Genomic DNA, 17,567 nt, shown 5'->3' on the forward strand with positions numbered 1-17,567 from the left:
TGCAGAAGTTTACTAACTTTGAATGCTGACAGATTCAGTAGAGAGATGATGACTAATGCATTAGTAGTGTCAGGTTGTGGACTCTTGGGGAGAGATTACCAGGAACCAACTGACATACTCATCTCTCGTTTGCTGTTTCTCAAGTTCTGCCTCTCATGTATCGTGCCTTCACTTCCGAGCAGAGTCAAAGTGGGAGAATTGCAGAGGCAGATGTCGCCTAAAGAGAAGCGACACTCAGAAACAGAAGCTGTTTTCTCTGCTGCTGGCTGCTGGGTTCCTCCCACGCACAGTATTTTAAACTCATCAGCAGAACAACTACCAACACTTCTCTTAGGAAATTGACAGAAGGCTTTAAATAATTCCAGCTTGCTTCTTAAGTGCCCTCAACTAGTGCCATTAAAAAAATAATGGATATCTACAAAGTTGTAATTTTTTCTGCACCAGTTGATTTCTCTAAAAACAGTAAACATGTTGTTTTGTTGTTTATTTATGATGCACAGCAGCAAACACAGTGATGGCAGAATGCTTCTTAATGTATATAGCTGATGGCCCATGTTGGCATAATGAAACACATGATGCAGCCTTAAATGTATGTTACAATAACCGCTGAGCTAACAAGAGTGAATGAGCTTGGAGCAACACTGCTGTCGCTGCTCTGCTTCTTCCCACAAGGCTTCACTCTGCTAGCTCCTCCCACAAGGCTTCACTCTGCTAGCTCCTCCCACAAGGCTCACTCTGCTGGCTCCTCCCACAAGGCTCACTCTGCTGGCTCCTCCCACAAGGCTCACTCTGCTGGCTCCTCCCACAAGGCTTCACTCTGCTGGCTCCTCCCACAAGGCTCACTCTGCTGGCTCCTCCCACAAGGCTCACTCTGCTGGCTCCTCCCACAAGGCTCACTCCGCTGGCTCCTCCCACAAGGCTCACTCCGCTGGCTCCTCCCACAAGGCTCACTCCGCTGGCTCCTCCCACAAGGCTCACTCCGCTAGCTCCTCCCACAAGGCTCACTCTGCTGGCTCTGGGCCTGGCTGACAGGACCTACCTGGATATTAAATCTGGATATTAAAACCAGCAGTTCAGACGTCACGGGCCGGTCTTTGGCTCTGGCCTGACTCCACTCTGATGGGATTTGAGGGGCATCTTCTCCCAGGTGTTGGCGTGGGAACAGAAACACTGCTTCTGTTGAGCCAAACTGTCCAGGGCTGAACAGGTGTCCTGAAGCCTGCTGGCTTCAGATCTGCTGCTGGTCAGTGTCTAACACACTGTCAGGGTGCTCTGGCAGCGCATCACCATAGTATTGGGATCAATCACTCATATTATGTTCTTGTCCCCACCCCCTCATGCAGTAGTGAGCTTTAACATATAGCATCCTGTCAGATAGAGAACTGACAACTGCGGCGGTGACAATGCTGAAATACTAGATAACAGACAATTGAGAATAATCATCCTGGATGTCTGCTGCAGAGGGTAAATAAAATGTGATATGCTCAGACAGAAAAAGAGAGAGGGAAAGAGAGCGAAAGAGAGGGCGAGAGAGAGAAGAAGAGAGAGAGAGAGAGAGAGAGAGAGAGAGAGAGAGAGAGAGAGAGAGAGAGAGAGAGAGGGAGAGAGGGAGAGAGGAAGGGAGAGAGAGAGAAATAGAGGGAGAGAGAGAAAGAGAGAGAGAGAAACAGAGAGAGAGAAAGAGAGGGAGAGAGAAAGAGAAAGAGAGGGAGAGAGAGACAGAGAGAGAGACAGAGAGAAACAGAGAGAGACAAACAGAGAAAGACAGAGAGAGAGCTTGTTTTGACGGAGCGAGGGTGCCACCTACTGGTGGTTTGAGCAGGTGCGTTTGCTGTCATTTTATGGAGGGAAGTTGTAATGTATGTATGTAAAAATACAGCTTGTCCAGCTGTCCTGTGATGAGTTAGCAGACCGGTTACCAGAGGAGACAAAATTAACATCATCCAATATCTGTGTTTTACACCTTACTTTATCTCTGTTCTTGCTGCATGACTGTGTTCAACCTCTGGTCTGCACCTCTCTGTGTCTCAGACCGTCTCTGGAGCTTCACTGGGAGTTTTTCCTTGTCTTCCTTGAGGGTTTAAGTTGGTTTAGGTGCAGTTCTTGGGCGCAGGTGAAGCCCTCTGTGAAACTGCTTGTCAGAGATGGGAAGTAACAAAGTACAAATACTTCATTGCTGTACTTAAGTAGATTTTTCTGGTATCAGTACTTTACTTCACTATTTTTTTTTTTTACAACTTTTTACTTTCACTCCTTACATTTTTACACAAATATCTGTACTTTCTACTTCTTACATTTTAAAGCCAGGCTCGCAATTTTAGGTTTAATCTGTATTTGGTGGCATGATCAATATTATTTCTTGTAAGCCTTTTTACATTTTTTATAATTTAAATATTTTCTAAAAAAGTTTGTGTCGTGATTTTTGAAAAAACGTTAAAAAAAAGTTTCTACGGGTTGAGAAAAATGTTTTGGCCAAAGGTTTTCATGTTTCGAAAAAAAGGTACGTTATGGATGAGATAGAGGAGTTACCGATGTTGACATGACTGAGAACAGAGACATTCCTGATCACCCATGGCCATATATGAGGGAGATGTTCTAAATTGTCTGTGTCAAAAAAGATTCCTGGAAAGTGTCTTTTTGTGATGAGTAACATGATGTGAGGTCCAGTTACCAGCAATACATTAAAACAGGTAGTAGTAATGGCTACTTTTTACTTAAGTATATGTCAGAGCCCATACTTCTTTACTTTAACTTGAGTGAAAAGGTGTAGTCCGTACTTCAACTTTTACCAGAGTCTTTTTAAACATGAGTATCTGTACTTCTATTTGAGTGAAGGATGTGTGGACTTTTGCCATCTCTGCTGCTTGTAAACAGGGCTACACATTGAAAATATAACTTTACAGATATATGACTCATTTATCTTATGGCCACTAGGTGGCAGTACCCTACAAGTGATGCTCGACTGTTGCTGTTGTGTGCCAGTGTGCACACTGTGTTACAGAAAAAATGACCTAACTGGCGTTTAAGTAATTCAGACAGTGGCCATTAGAGGGTAGTTCATCGTCATCATAATAATATGTTTTGATTTTATACTTTCTGTCCAGGCGTTTAATAGTTAGACAGTAATTCAGTAAACAAGAGTAAACAAGGGCTACTATGGTGGTGTTGGGGTCTTCATAACGACCCGGAGAGGCTCCCCCTACCGTTCAGGAACAGCACGTCGTCTTTACAGTAGGAACTGTCAGGCCCCGCCTATCAGCATCACCACTATAGCACCTCAGTTCATCGCTGCTGCTTATAGTTTGTGAGAGAAACTGGAGCAGCGGGCTTCCCGGACGGGCTCGAGGCAGCACCAGCCGCGCGAGTCAGACACAGTCAGAGTTGCTTCCCAGGCAGAGGAGGTGATGATGGCGGCGGCTGTGGAGCGAGGAGGGGTTCGGGCCGCCTTCCTGAACCCAAGTAGTGGTGGCGCCGGACCAGCACCGATGACCGTCCCGGCTGGAGGGCTCACCGGGACGTTGGTCCAGGGTTCGGGGGGATCTCTACCCATGCCTGTTCCTATGAACCTCTTTGCGACTTGGGAAATAGACCGCTCGTCTCCAAGCTGTGTACCAAGGTATTGTGCTTAAACCCACTAATGTGGAAATGTTATTTAATTAGATGTTTCTCTGATACAAGAATGATAAGATAGTTCACTTAGCATTGGTCTCTGCGTTTGAGCACTGGGTGCGTACGGTTTGTACGCCTCTGTTCGCTGCATGGAGCAGGAGCGGCTGTGTGGTAGCTATGATAAATATAGCTAATATGTTGATATTCAAAAAAGAAAACACAGCAGAATGTTGTTTGATAGATTTCTCGTAATGTTCTAAAATGTTGTGAGTTTTAAATGTCAAATGCATTTTATAACCTGGTGTTTTAAGTCTCCACTCTCAAATGTCTAACGTTGGCACGTGGAATTTTTAAAATATGTTTATAATTGTATTGATTATTACACCTCAAACGTTAACGATTCACGGTTCCGTGTTGGCGGGTCTTTTGCATTGAACTATATGGTCCTTTGGCGTACTGTATACTTTAGGGTACGAAGATATTTGATATGTTAAACCTTCCGTCATAACTACCCGGTCCAGAAACGGCGGTGTCCGGTTCACAAAACGCGTAGACCCGCTGTAAATAGTAAGAGACCGACACGCTGTTAGTTGAAAGCACAGTTACAGGAGGCTACATCGATGATGCACACTTTACAATGTTGAATATATCAGTTCCTTGTCAGAATTGCTTAGCAAAACATTTGCAGCCACACTGATTCAAATCTCAAAAGACAAATTTACATAAATAAATAAAAACGCGTTGCTTAAACTGATCCAGTGGTAAACACGCTATGGCATGCAATGACAACCTGTCTCGTATGAAAAGCTTTCCGTCTGGTTTTATATCTCAGCGAGAGCTCCAGTATTTGAACAACTTGAGTGACTCATGCAGTCATGTCTGGTCTGCGGCTGCTCTACGTAGCCACCAGTGGTTCTGTTTCACCCTCCATTTTCAGCAGCATCTTCAGTGACAGTACTGGAATCACCATGGCACACGGGGCTTGACTGGGATTGTAGCATTTCAGGCAGCGCACATCTCCAAGTCCTGCCCCCCTCGGGAGGTGTGTAGGGAGCGGGCCAGATAGTTTGTTGATGTCCTGTGTTGGTAAACATAATTGGGGGAGCAGTCATTGGTGCCACCTGACTGGGAAAGCTCACTGAAGCTCTGGGCACATTAATCAGCTTTGACCTAGATGTGTCCTGGAAGAGAAGCAGGCAGGGGGTGGCTGTGTGTGTGTGTGTGTGTGTGTGTGTGTGTGTGTGTGTGTGTGTGTGTGTGTGTGTGTGTGTGTGTGTGTGTGTGTGTGTGTGTGTGTGTGTGTGAGAGAGAGAGAGAGAGAGAGAGAGAGAGAGAGAGAGAGAGGCAATGTACTTGTCCACTGTACATGGGTGCCTTTCAATAAACCACAAATGCAAAATATGCTGTCATAATGTGAGATATGTCAGATATGCAGGTCCAGTTCAGCTGTAGTCTGATTCTATGTTCTGTAAATCCTGAAATAATATGATAAAAAAATACAGTGCTGAAGAGAGAAAGAAAGGGTGTGTTTATGAAAAGGAGAAGGAGTTAAATGTGTGTTTTGATGAGTTATTAACTAGCAGGAAAGGCAATTGTGTCTCTTTCAGGTGCAGTGACAAACTCAGTTACTGGCTCAATATCTGAGATAGAAATCTTGCTGCAGCGCTAGATTAGCTGCCTGTTTAGCTTTGCTTACAACCTCACTTTCAAGGAGGTACGTTTGGAAATTATTGGCTTTGGGACTGAATGTAGCTGATATGGAAAGTTGTCCTGATGTGAAAGCCGACTCTCCAGCTTTGCTGGGCCAGCAGGATTTTCAGCTGAGTGTTGAGACTGGGCCCAAATGTTGAGAATGACTTAATGTTGCATGAAGCCCAACCCAGACAGTCCTCCTCTGGGCTGCGCTGTGCAGCTGCTAGCTAGCTAGCTAGTTAGCTAGCTCCTCCACCCGCTCTCAGCATATGGTGACCCAGCTGTGTGGAGCTGAAAATGATCCCTTCTCTGGGAGGGCATTCCTTCAAACAAAGCTGTTGTTTGCGAAGCATGATTCACTGACTTCTATTCCTCATGGACCAAGGCTGTTCTTCTCACAGCTTAGTACCAGAGAACCAGGTTCAAGATGTTCTTCTTTGTAAAAGGTTGTGCAGGCCTAGTGGACGTCTTCTGTTTAACTGCCCATCTCACACCCCAGCCTGCTGCTTCCCTCTAGTCTTCCCTCTAGTCTTTATCGTCAATAAAGTACGTGTAAAGTACGTGTTATAAAGTATGTGTAAAGTATGTGTTATAAAGTACGTGTTCCAGGGTTTGCCGGAATTTGCCGGTCAATAAAGTACGTGACTTTATTGACGATAATGTACTGCCTCGAGTACCTTATTGCTTAAATAGGGTAGGGTAGGGTATAGGGTACAGTAGGGTAGGGTATAGGGTACAGTAGGGTAGGGTATAGGGTACAGTAGGGTAGGGTACAGTAGGGTAGGGTATAGGGTACAGTAGGGTAGGGTACAGTAGGGTAGGGTATAGGGTACAGTAGGGTAGGGTACAGTAGGGTAGGGTATAGGGTACAGTAGGGTAGGGTACAGTAGGGTAGGGTATAGGGTACAGTAGGGTAGGGTACAGTAGGGTAGGGTACAGTAGGGTAGGGTATAGGGTACAGTAGGGTAGGGTACAGTAGGGTAGGGTATAGGGTACAGTAGGGTAGGGTACAGTAGGGTAGGGTATAGGGTACAGTAGGGTAGGGTACAGTAGGGTAGGGTATAGGGTACAGTAGGGTAGGGTACAGTAGGGTAGGGTATAGGGTACAGTAGGGTAGGGTACAGTAGGGTAGGGTATAGGGTACAGTAGGGTAGGGTATAGGGTACAGTAGGGTAGGGTACAGTAGGGTAGGGTATAGGGTACAGTAGGGTATAGGGTACAGTAGGGTAGGGTACAGTAGGGTAGGGTATAGGGTACAGTAGGGTAGGGTACAGTAGGGTAGGGTATAGGGTACAGTAGGGTAGGGTACAGTAGGGTAGGGTATAGGGTACAGTAGGGTAGGGTATAGGGTACAGTAGGGTAGGGTACAGTAGGGTAGGGTATAGGGTACAGTAGGGTATAGGGTACAGTAGGGTAGGGTACAGTAGGGTAGGGTATAGGGTACAGTAGGGTAGGGTACAGTAGGGTAGGGTACAGTAGGGTAGGGTATAGGGTACAGTAGGGTAGGGTACAGTAGGATAGGGTAGGGTACAGTAGGGTAGGGTACAGTAGGATAGGGTAGGGTACAGTAGGGTAGGGTACAGTAGGATAGGGTATAGGGTACAGTAGGGTAGGGTACAGTAGGGTAGGGTAGGGTACAGTAGGGTAGGGTACAGTAGGGTAGGGTGTAGGGTAGGGTACAGTAGGGTAGGGTATAGGGTACAGTAGGGTAGGGTACAGTAGGGTAGGGTATAGGGTACAATAGGATAGGGTATGGTAGGGTAGGGTACAGTAAGGTATAGGGTACAGTAGGGTAGGGTACAGTAGGGTAGAGTATAGGGTACAGTAGGGTAGGGTACAGTAGGGTAGGGTATAGGGTACAATAGGATAGGGTATGGTAGGGTAGGGTACAGTAAGGTATAGGGTACAGTAGAGTAGGGTAGGGTATAGGGTACAATAGGATAGGGTATGGTAGGGTAGGGTACAGTAAGGTATAGGGTACAGTAGGGTAGGGTACAGTAGGGTAGAGTATAGGGTACAGTAGGGTAGGGTACAGTAGGGTAGGGTATAGGGTACAATAGGATAGGGTATGGTAGGGTAGGGTACAGTAAGGTATAGGGTACAGTAGAGTAGGGTAGGGTAGGGTATAGGGTACAATAGGATAGGGTATGGTAGGGTAGGGTACAGTAAGGTATAGGGTACAGTAGCGTACAGTTAATTATTATTATTAGAAATAATTATTTTTATTTGAAATATAAATTTTGTTCTTCAAACTTTGCTTTCGTCAAATAATGCTCCATTTGCAGCAATTACAACATTGCAGACCTTTGGCATTCTAATTCTAATCCTTCTAATCATCCATTAGTCTTCTAAGGCAATTAGCAAACACAATGTACCATTCGAACACATACAGTAATAGTTGCTGGAAATGGGCCTCTATACACCTATGTAGATATTTCATTAAAAACCAGACGTTTCCACCTAGAATAGTCATTTACCACATTAACAATGTATAGTGTATTTCTGATTAATTTAACGTTATCTTCATTGAAAAAAACAGTGCTTTTCTTTGAAAAATAAGGACATTTTTAAGTGACCCCAAACTTTTGAACGGTAGTGTACATCTTGACTAAGTAGAACAAAACAGGCTTTACATGTATTAGATTACACTAATGCAGTTATTTATCTAAAATATCATAATATTTGAATATCACTTATCTTGAGTGTGCATATTTTCATGCATTGTACAGTCTTTACCTTCTCTCCCCATAGCTGTAACCTGACTCTTGTGTTGGGTTCAGACATTACTCCTCCCTGCCTCTCTCTCTCTCTCTCTCTCTCTCTCTCTCTCTCTCTCTCTCTCTCTTTCTCTCTCTCTGGAGGAATAGCTGACCAATACAGCATGAATGTTGCAGGATAATCAACAACAGACAAGGAGAGCAGAAAAAGCTTCAAATCTGTTTTGAGGCGAAACTGATGGAAACCCCCTGTTTACGAAGCCAAGCGTGCAGAGAAGAAAAGATTAGGCATGTTCTGACCTCACGTCGATGCTTTGGGGTCCAGGCATGTGTAAAAAGAGGGTGAGGTATGTGGAGGCGTGAGGCGAGCGCAAGGAGGCTGCATTGTTTGTTTGACCAGGTCAGAGAAGTGTAGCAGTAGGGTGGTAGGGTTAGAGGTCGCGGTGGGTGAGGAGAGGAGAGGGGGAGGGGAGGAGAGGGGGAGGGGAGGAGGAAAGGAGAGGATGAGAGGCATTGACAGGCTCCGTCTCCATGGTAATTGGGTTTACTCCACAGAAGGGCAGAGAGGATGCTTTCCTCTCTTGGGCCTGCCTGAGTCAGCCTCAGCCTGCCTCCGTCTGCATCAGTCTGCCTCAGTCTGCCTCCGTCTGCCTCAGTCTCCCTCAGCCTGCCTCCGTCTGCCTCAGCCTGCCTCAGTCTGCCTCAGTCTGCCTAAGCCTGCAATCAGCTGTAATCTGATTTCATAACTGAGAAAGAAGATGAGGCAGTAATCTGATGCTGCTCACTGGACCCTGCTTAATCCCGTCCCGCTGGGATGATAAACAGCCCTGCCTCCAGCCCTGCCTCCAGCCCTGCCTCCCAGCCCTGCCTCCCAGCCCTGCCTCCCAGCCCTGCCTCCCAGCCAGCCCTGCCTCCCAGCCCTGCCGCCCAGCCCTGCCCTGCCTCCCAGCCCTGCCCTGCCTCCCAGCCCTGCCTCCCAGCCGTGCCTCCCAGCCCTGCCTCCCATCCCTGCCTCCCAGCCCTGCCTCCCAGCCAGTCCTGCCTCCCAGCCCTGCCGCCCAGCCCTGCCTCCCAGCCATGCCTCCCAGCCCTGCCTCCAGCCCTGCCTCCAGCCCTGCCGCCCAGCCCTGCCTCCCAGCCCTGCCTCCAGCCCTGCCTCCCAGCCCTGCCGCCCAGCCCTGCCTCCCAGCCCTGCCGCCCAGCCCTGCCTCCCAGCCCTGCCTCCAGCCCTGCCTCCAGCCCTGCCTCCAGCCCTGCCTCCCAGCCCTGCCGCCCAGCCAGCCTTGCCTCCCAGCCCTGCCTCCCAGCCAGCCCTGCCTCCCAGCCAGCCCTGCCTCCCAGCCCTGCCCAGCCCAGGGCCCTCCAGGAATGCAGCGTGGAGATCTGTCTGGGTGACATGCAGGACTACAACAACTCTGTTGACAACTGACCCAACAGCCAGAACAGGGCCATCAACACTAGCAGCAGACTGACCGTGTCGGCTCCTAACCCCTCCCTGCACTACAAGGCATGGTGCACAGTATTTTTTTTGTTGCTGTCATATTCTTCTAGATGTTAGCCAAGTCACTTAAGCTCTGTCAGACCCACCGTAAACCAAAACTATTAAGCCCTAAAATCTAGAGCGTACAGGATTAAATCATTAAAATTGAATCGTCAATTTTTATGATTTATTCCTGTGCAACTTTCCTCAGCCTTTGTGAGCTGTTGGATATCTCTTTTCCTCTGTGACACAGTGTTTTCTTCCCTCCATGGATGGGGTTCAGTCTTGAGTGGAGAGTTTTCCCTCTGGAAGATCTTTAGCTTTTCATCCCCCATGTTTACTAGGTTCTGTTTCTAGGTATTTTCCAAGATTCCAGCGCAGTGTTCTGACCCCAGCCCTGCAGACTGAGTGCTTGTTGTTTTTTCAGGAGTTTTTCTACTTTGAGGACTTGGGAGGAGGGCAGACCTGGGCCTTCCTGATGCTGGTCCTGATCCATGTTGACCCCTGGCTAGGTTTCACCTCTCTGGTCACACGGCCATATCCTGGGGTGGGACTTCCTATTAGGAGCTAGCTGTTCCCTTAGCTGCTGTCCACCCCCCTCCTCGTTCGTACTGGGCCCAGGCTCTCTTGGCGCACTCTTTCTAACTTCCTGGAGAAGGAATTATTTCCTTGGGAAACTTTTGACATTCCTCCCCAACCAGACAGCTGCTAATGCTGCCAAGTGAATTCCCTCTCCTCCTCTTCTCCTGTGCACCCCCCCCGACCCCCCAGCTGCCCCTCGGCATCTCACCCTCTTCTGCCAGCCCCTCTCTCCTAGCGCCCCCTGCAAGAGGGGTGCTGGTTCTGGAGCTCTGTGGCCAGGGCCGAGGTGGAGGTGAGGTGGCCAGACTTTCCAGTCTGGAAGGAAGATACCTTGGCCTCCCTCATGGAAACATGGAAACTCTTTCCTGACACAAGGAGGATCCTGTCAAAATAAGCACACTGGTGGAAAAAGATACAACAGTTTGTAGCTTGTCTTTCTCTCTTCCTCCCTCTCCTTCTCTCTCCCCTCAGGCTGTCCTGAGTAGGCTGTGCCTGCAGCAACACAGAGGACATTTATTTCACGGACAAAACCTCTCTGGCTTTCGCTGCGCTGTCATGGTTCTACAGAACTACGCCTGAACGCACATGACCCAGAATGCACATGACCCACCATAGAAATGCACGAAGCCTCGTCTCAGAACCCCACAGACATAAACTGTGCTACTTAAGATTCCAGTTTAGTCTGGCCACTCAAGAGAATAAACACTAATTTCTCAATTTCTCAGTTCGATTCCCGGCCGTGTCAATTGACGTTGTGTCCTTGGGCAAGGCACTTCACCCTACTTGCTTCGGGGGGAATGTCCCTGTACTTACTGTAAGTCGCTCTGGATAAGAGCGTCTGCTAAAATGACTAAATGTAAAATGTAAATGTAGATCAAGCATTCTGCCTACTGATGGTACTCTCACAGTCACACAAATCACTACACGTATGCTAGGTTATTTTACTTTGTTTGTTGGTGTAGCCTGAGATATCAGGATTCACATCAGCACTGGTTGCATTGCAAGTAAATATATAAATACTGGATCAAAAACAAGTAATGATTCTGAATGAACAGCACATTTTCAACTGTTATTACGATGATAACTGTTCAGTCGTAGACAATTGACAGAGAGAAAGCTGTTCCATGTTTGGACCCTGGCAGTGAGAGCCAGGTCTAGGCTGTGAGGGGCGTCTGACCCTGACAGACTGACTGGATAGCTGGATGCTAATTCTTCAGAGAGGCCCTTGGTGAAGGAGAGGAGATCTGTCGCTCATGGTCCCTGGCTTCTATTTAGGCTCTCTATCCCTCTCTGTCTCTCTCTGTCTCTCTCTCTCTGTCTCTCTGTTTCTCTGTCTCCTCGGTCCTCATCCCTGCCTGTCAGCGTTCCATGATCATGCCAGTGGGCTTCAGACCTGACCTGACCTGGGCTGTTCCTTCAGGGCTGGGCTGGGCTGTTCCTTCAGACCTGACCTGGGTTGGGCTGGGCTGGGCTGGGCTGTTCCTTCAGACCTGACCTGGGCTGGGCTGTTCCTTCAGACCTGACCTGGGCTGGGCTGGGCTTGTTTTCTTATCCTGCAACCCTGAGCTTGCAAGTCATTATTTGTGTCTTATGAGCCTTATTCCTTCACAGTTTCCACCTAGTTTGACATCACTGATGCTACATTACTGCCGCGCACACTAAAGAAAACCACTGGACTTGGCGCTACTCTGAGAAACTTTGGTAAAAGCACCAGCATGACAAGAGTACATTCATCATGTGGACGCACTGAGGCAGGGACTGTCCTGGGAGGACTGAGGCAGGAGCACAGGTCTGTACCCAGAGACCGCTGCTAGGAAAGATGAAACTGAAAGATGAAACTGAGACATAAAACTGAGATGATTAAAGACATGCTCCAAGCCTTCCGCCGGGGGGGGGGGGGGGGGGCATCTGCAGAAGCAATCAGAGCAGCACAACACGATTATTATTATATATTATGTATCTTTTAATAAAGGTCGATAAAAGGTCAAACTACACCTTGAGGTTGGAGAAGGTGACACCTGCGTGTCTGTTCTTCCTGTTTACAAGGAGGAGCCTTGCCCCTCTGGGGCAAGGCTCCTCCCCTCTGGGGCTGTCCCCTCACAACCAGCTCTGTGTTTCAACATCTGGGGAGATGCAGCACCAGGCTGTTTGCTGATCTGTGTTTTCATCTGTTATTGATGGGTCTGTGGCCAGGCCTCCCTCCACGTCTTCATTGCTTACGGGGCTAAAACCAAATAAGTAGAGCTGCCCTGCTCCAGCCCTGCCAGCAGACCTGCTCTGGCATAGTTAGCTCTGACAACACATTAGTCTTCTTTCTTAAAGCCTTCTTTTCTTTTCTTGCTTAGATTTGCCTAACGCTCGTTACACCCAACCCTACTTCGTAACGTAAGGTTGAATGGCGATGGGGGAATCTTACTACCTGGACTCTGCACCTTCTGTGGGAGATGGTGAATCGTTTGGGGGATTGTGTAGCTAACTATAATAATAATAATAATAATAATAATAATAAATCAAAAATAAATAAATAAATCGATTCACATACATTTGTGAATCGATCTGAATCGCTAGCAGACTGAATCGCGAATCAAATGTGAATCGATTTTTTCCCGAGTGCTGAACTACGATTACAGTCGGTGTCGTCCAGGTGAGCATGTGCTACTAGTACATAATGTCTGCTAGCTCAGTTCACCAAAACATATATTTCAATGGCTCTGGCTGTTACAAACAGTGTTAGACTAGCTAGTTGTCCAAAGCACCGGGTCTACCGGCTACCAGCTAGTAGCCAGCTACTACTAGCTAGCTACCAGCCAGTTAGAGCTGGCTTGATAATTACTCCGTCAGCTCTGGCTTTGCACTGTTGCTCATCTAGAATCGTGGTGAATTGTAGAATCACAGCTAGCTTAGCTAGGCTACACCATGGACCTTATATATTCATACTATTCACACTTGAAGTCCCACCATTAGATTAAGACAACTCTATTGAATAAAAGCTTTAGAGTAATTGTCCAGACTGTAGTATTTGAATTGACCCATGTACTTTTATATCGGTTATGTCTGGCATACTAAGCCTTTATGTAGGTAAATCTAGTTTTAAGATAATTATTTTAAAGTTCATGTTTATCTCTGTGATGAGTGGCACACAAGTGGGATGGTTTTAAGGGTGCCCCTGCCCTGAGTGACGAGCTTGTTATGACAGATTCCACACAACACAGAGGGTTCTGTTGCACTGGTGATCCACCTTAATTGGATTACATTTCCTCTTCTGACCTCTGACCTCCAGGCTTTCTCTCTCTCTCTCTGTCTCTCTCTCTCGCTGTCTCTCTCTCTCTCTCTCTCTCTCTCTCTCTCTCTCTCTCTCTCTCTCTCTCTCTCTCTCTGTCTCTCTCTCTCTCTCTCTCTCTCTCTCTCTCTCTCTCTCTCTGTCTCTCTCTCTTTGCTACACAGATTATTAACAGCTCATTGGGTGAAGTTAAAGATGCAGAGGTGAAGTTGTAAGTGGAAAGACCAGTGGTTAGACAAACAGACAGATCTCTCTCTTTGTCTCTCTCTTTGTCTCTCTCTTTGTCTCACATTTTTGTCCCCAGCAACATCCATCATTCTTTATCATCTCTCCAGACTTCTGCCTCCTGATGTTGGGCCTGGTAGAGGGGTGTGGAGTGTGGAAGCTGAGCCCAGACTCATCGATGAATGATGCAGTAAACAGGCCTGACCCTGGCCCTGCTGCCAGCACCAGACACAGGTCTACTGAGCTCATCCATTAGTGAGTAGGGTCAAACAGAAAAGCTTGTTTAGCGCTGCAGATACGAGGCGCAGGATGCCGCGGGCAGATCCGGTTCCTGTGAGTGACTGCGCTTCACTGGGACCCGAGGTGTGAACACAACCCTGGGTGTGAGACTGCTGGAACCACAGGAGGCAAGGGGAGGGATTCCAAATAGCCCGAAGGTTGACATTTGTGGAAATATCCTAACATAAATCAGACTTGAGCATGCCAGCACACACACTGCCGCATAGACGATGTGTGTCTTACTCTTCTGGTGGAGGTCTGTCTGTATCATAGTGTTCCAGGTAAAGATGAAGTCTGAAAGTCTATGTTACCAGATGTGTTTGAATTGTCTTTGGAGGAGAGGCTTCAAGGTGCTTGAAGTCTCATACAGCACTGGGGGGCTAGGCTGCATCATGCCTCACCATCGTGCCTCACCATCGTGCCTCACCATCGTGCCTCACCATCGTGCCTCACCACCGTGCCTCACCACCGTGCCTCACCACCGTGCCTCACCATTGTGCCTCACCACCGTGCCTCACCATCGTGCCTCTCTTGAGTTGTCAGCACCTGCCTGGTCGTCGGTCAGCCAACGCTGGACCTGGTCGCGAGTCTCCCGGTCCTGTCCTACATCTATAAAGTTGAATAATGGATTTTGGTGTTTTAAAAACCCATCCACACTGTATGACTATGTTTAGCCTGTGTTCTGCTCCTCTCTCTCACCAACCGTCTCTGGAGGAGGGGATCCCTCACTGAATTGCTCCTCCCAAGGTTTCTTCCATTTTTTCTCCTGTTGAGAGTTTTTTTTGGGAGTTTTTCCTTGTCTTCCTTGAGGGTTTAGGTTGGTTGAGGGGCAGTTCTATGGGCATATATGAAGCCCTCTGTGACATGCTTGCGTGTAAAAAGGGCTATACAAATACATTTGATTTGATTTGACTCTCCATCGTGCCTCACCATCGTGCCTCACCACCGTGCCTCACCACCGTGCCTCACCATCGTGCCTCACCACCGTGCCTCACCACCGTGCCTCACCACCGTGCCTCACCACCGTGCCTCACCATCGTGCCTCACCACCGTGCCTCACCACCGTGCCTCACCATCGTGCCTCACCATCATGCCTCACCATCATGGATTCCTCTGTGCTTAAAGAGCTTAAGGTCCTATATTTATACCTGCTAATGGAGATGTGAAACACTCTTCCTCCCTCTTATCTAATAAGAGCTCCTCTGTTTAATGGCTCTTTGGTTTGTTTGCACAAAAGCACTTTGTTGGGAGACTATTATGTAGTGCCCTATGTAGTCCCCTAGCCCGCTGGGGACTACATACTACTAACCCTAACCCTAGCCCGCTGGGGATTGAAGGGTGCCACCCCACCCCACCCCACTATTCTCGTACAAGAATGAAATATTCAAGAGAAGCAGCTTTTAAACAAGTAGTCTCTTTATTTGGGTTCAATTATGCAGCCAGACATGAACAGGTAATGGCTTACCACAGTAACAAAGTGCTGCTGCTTTCTGTCAGAACTGCTTTTACTGAAGAGAGAAAAGCGCTTCTTTGTGATTCCCAGGAATAGTACATCACTCTGCTTTGTTAAGGATGTGATGCTCCAGGCCTGTTTCGAGTGTTGAACAGCCCAGATTTCTATGGTTCCAGGAAGCATGATGTTTAAGCTGCTTTCTGTGAGAATGGGACCTGGTCACCCTGATGCAGAGCATGCTGTCCACAGCACACTGACAGCTCTGGAAGTAGGGCTGGGACAATGGGCTTTTTATTCCTGGGTCCTATTCTGTGAGCTCTCTGTCCTGTTCCCTCTAGCAGACTCCACATACAGGCCCTCCCTCCCCCTCCAGCCATGTCCCCTCCCTCCCTCTCTCCCCCCATCCTAGTTCTGTCCTCAGATCATGCAGGTTAAAGTGTAGCATGTGAAGCTGTGAGGGCACCAGCTGCTGTTCCGTTATCATGGAGAGGAGCTGATGGTTCCAGTCAGAAACATGGATGTTTTTTTCCAGCAGCAAATCCAGACATGTATCTGTGGAGGGAGGGGGGCAGTTGGTTTAGAAACACCTGGTTTACTATCACCCACACCTGGTTTACTATCACCCACACCTGGTTTACTATCACCCACACCCAGTTTACTATCACCCACACCTGGTTTACTATCACCCACACCCGGTTTACTATCACCCACACCCGGTTTACTATCACCCACACCTGGTTTACTATCACCCACACCTGGTTTACTATCACCCACACCCGGTTTACTATCACCCACACCCGGTTTACTATCACCCACACCTGGTTTACTATCACCCACACCTGGTTTACTATCACCCACACCCGGTTTACTATCACCCACACCTGGTTTACTATCACCCACACCCGGTTTACTATCACCCACACCCGGTTTACTATCACCCACACCTGGTTTACTATCACCCACACCTGGTTTACTATCACCCACACCCGGTTTACTATCACCCACACCCGGTTTACTATCACCCACACCTGGTTTACTATCACCCACACCTGGTTTACTATCACCCACACCTGGTTTACTATCACCCACACCCGGTTTACTATCACCCACACCCGGTTTACTATCACCCACACCTGGTTTACTATCACCCACACCTGGTTTACTATCACCCACACCCGGTTTACTATCACCCACACCTGGTTTACTATCACCCACACCCGGTTTACTATCACCCACACCCGGTTTACTATCACCCACACCTGGTTTACTATCACCCACACCTGGTTTACTATCACCCACACCTGGTTTACTATCACCCACACCCGGTTTACTATCACCCACACCTGGTTTACTATCACCCACACCTGGTTTACTATCACCCACACCCGGTTTACTATCACCCACACCCGGTTTACTATCACCCACACCTGGTTTACTATCACCCACACCCGGTTTACTATCACCCACACCTGGTTTACTATCACCCACACCTGGTTTAGAAACACCTACACCTGGTCTAGAAACACCCACACCTGGTTTAAAAACACCCACACCTGGTGTACTATCACCCACACCTGGTTTAGAAACACCCACACCTGGTTTAGAAACAACCACACCTGGTCTAGAAACACCCACACCTGGTTTAGAAACACCCACACCTGGTCTAGAAACACACACGGGGTTGTGGAAGTCTGGCTGAATAGAAGAGCATACAACCGTTGATGGTCCAGCTCAGGTAAATGGATGTTGATTTAGGTTTAGCGTGATTGAAATGCTGTTGAGTCACTCGCAGAGAGTGTGTTTGATAGAGGTGATGGGAAAGGAGAGATAACGCAGCAGTTAATCTCTCATCCAGGCCTCCGCTTATCTGAATGCAAATGTTTGCCTGTTTGCCTCCACGGCTGTTTGAGTGCTGCCTGATAAGTGGTTGTGTTTGGGACGTTTAGATTGAGCTCCCAGTGATTACCATGAGATTGGTGGACATCATCATTCATAATGACTTGTACAGCCCCCCCCCCTCTTGCTGTCTGTCAGGGAGACAGGAGGTTAGGGTTGATTTTGAGGTTATTCAAACCTGCGTCAGGGGACCAGTACAACACTGGGGAGGATTGTGGTCTTGAGACAGCTCTTGTTTGGTTCTGTAGTTCAGACACTTTATTTGTTTAGAGGATGGAATGCTTGTGAAAGGTTTCCCCACCCCGTCTTTTGAAAGCTTCCTGGTTCTTCAGGCTGGTATTGATACTGATCCGG

General features: G+C 47.9%; 1 protein-coding gene across 3 annotated transcripts in view; it reads left to right on the plus strand.

Moving 5' to 3' along the window:
- The first annotated feature begins 3,295 nt into the window (after window positions 1-3,295).
- Window positions 3,296-17,567, plus strand: part of zmp:0000000755 (phosphofurin acidic cluster sorting protein 2) — a 48,525-nt gene continuing 34,253 nt past the window's right edge. For 2 of the 3 annotated variants that reach the window (XM_062464428.1, XM_062464430.1), the window contains exon 1: window positions 3,297-3,616. In XM_062464428.1, the coding sequence (XP_062320412.1) occupies window positions 3,405-3,616 (212 nt within the window). In that variant the 5' untranslated portion in view covers window positions 3,297-3,404. Of the gene's footprint in view, window positions 3,617-17,567 lie in introns of all 3 variants that reach the window. The other variant, XM_062464429.1, reaches the window with a different exon arrangement.

This window comes from Osmerus eperlanus, chromosome 6 (assembly GCF_963692335.1).
Source record: "Osmerus eperlanus chromosome 6, fOsmEpe2.1, whole genome shotgun sequence".
NCBI lineage: Eukaryota > Metazoa > Chordata > Actinopteri > Osmeriformes > Osmeridae > Osmerus > Osmerus eperlanus.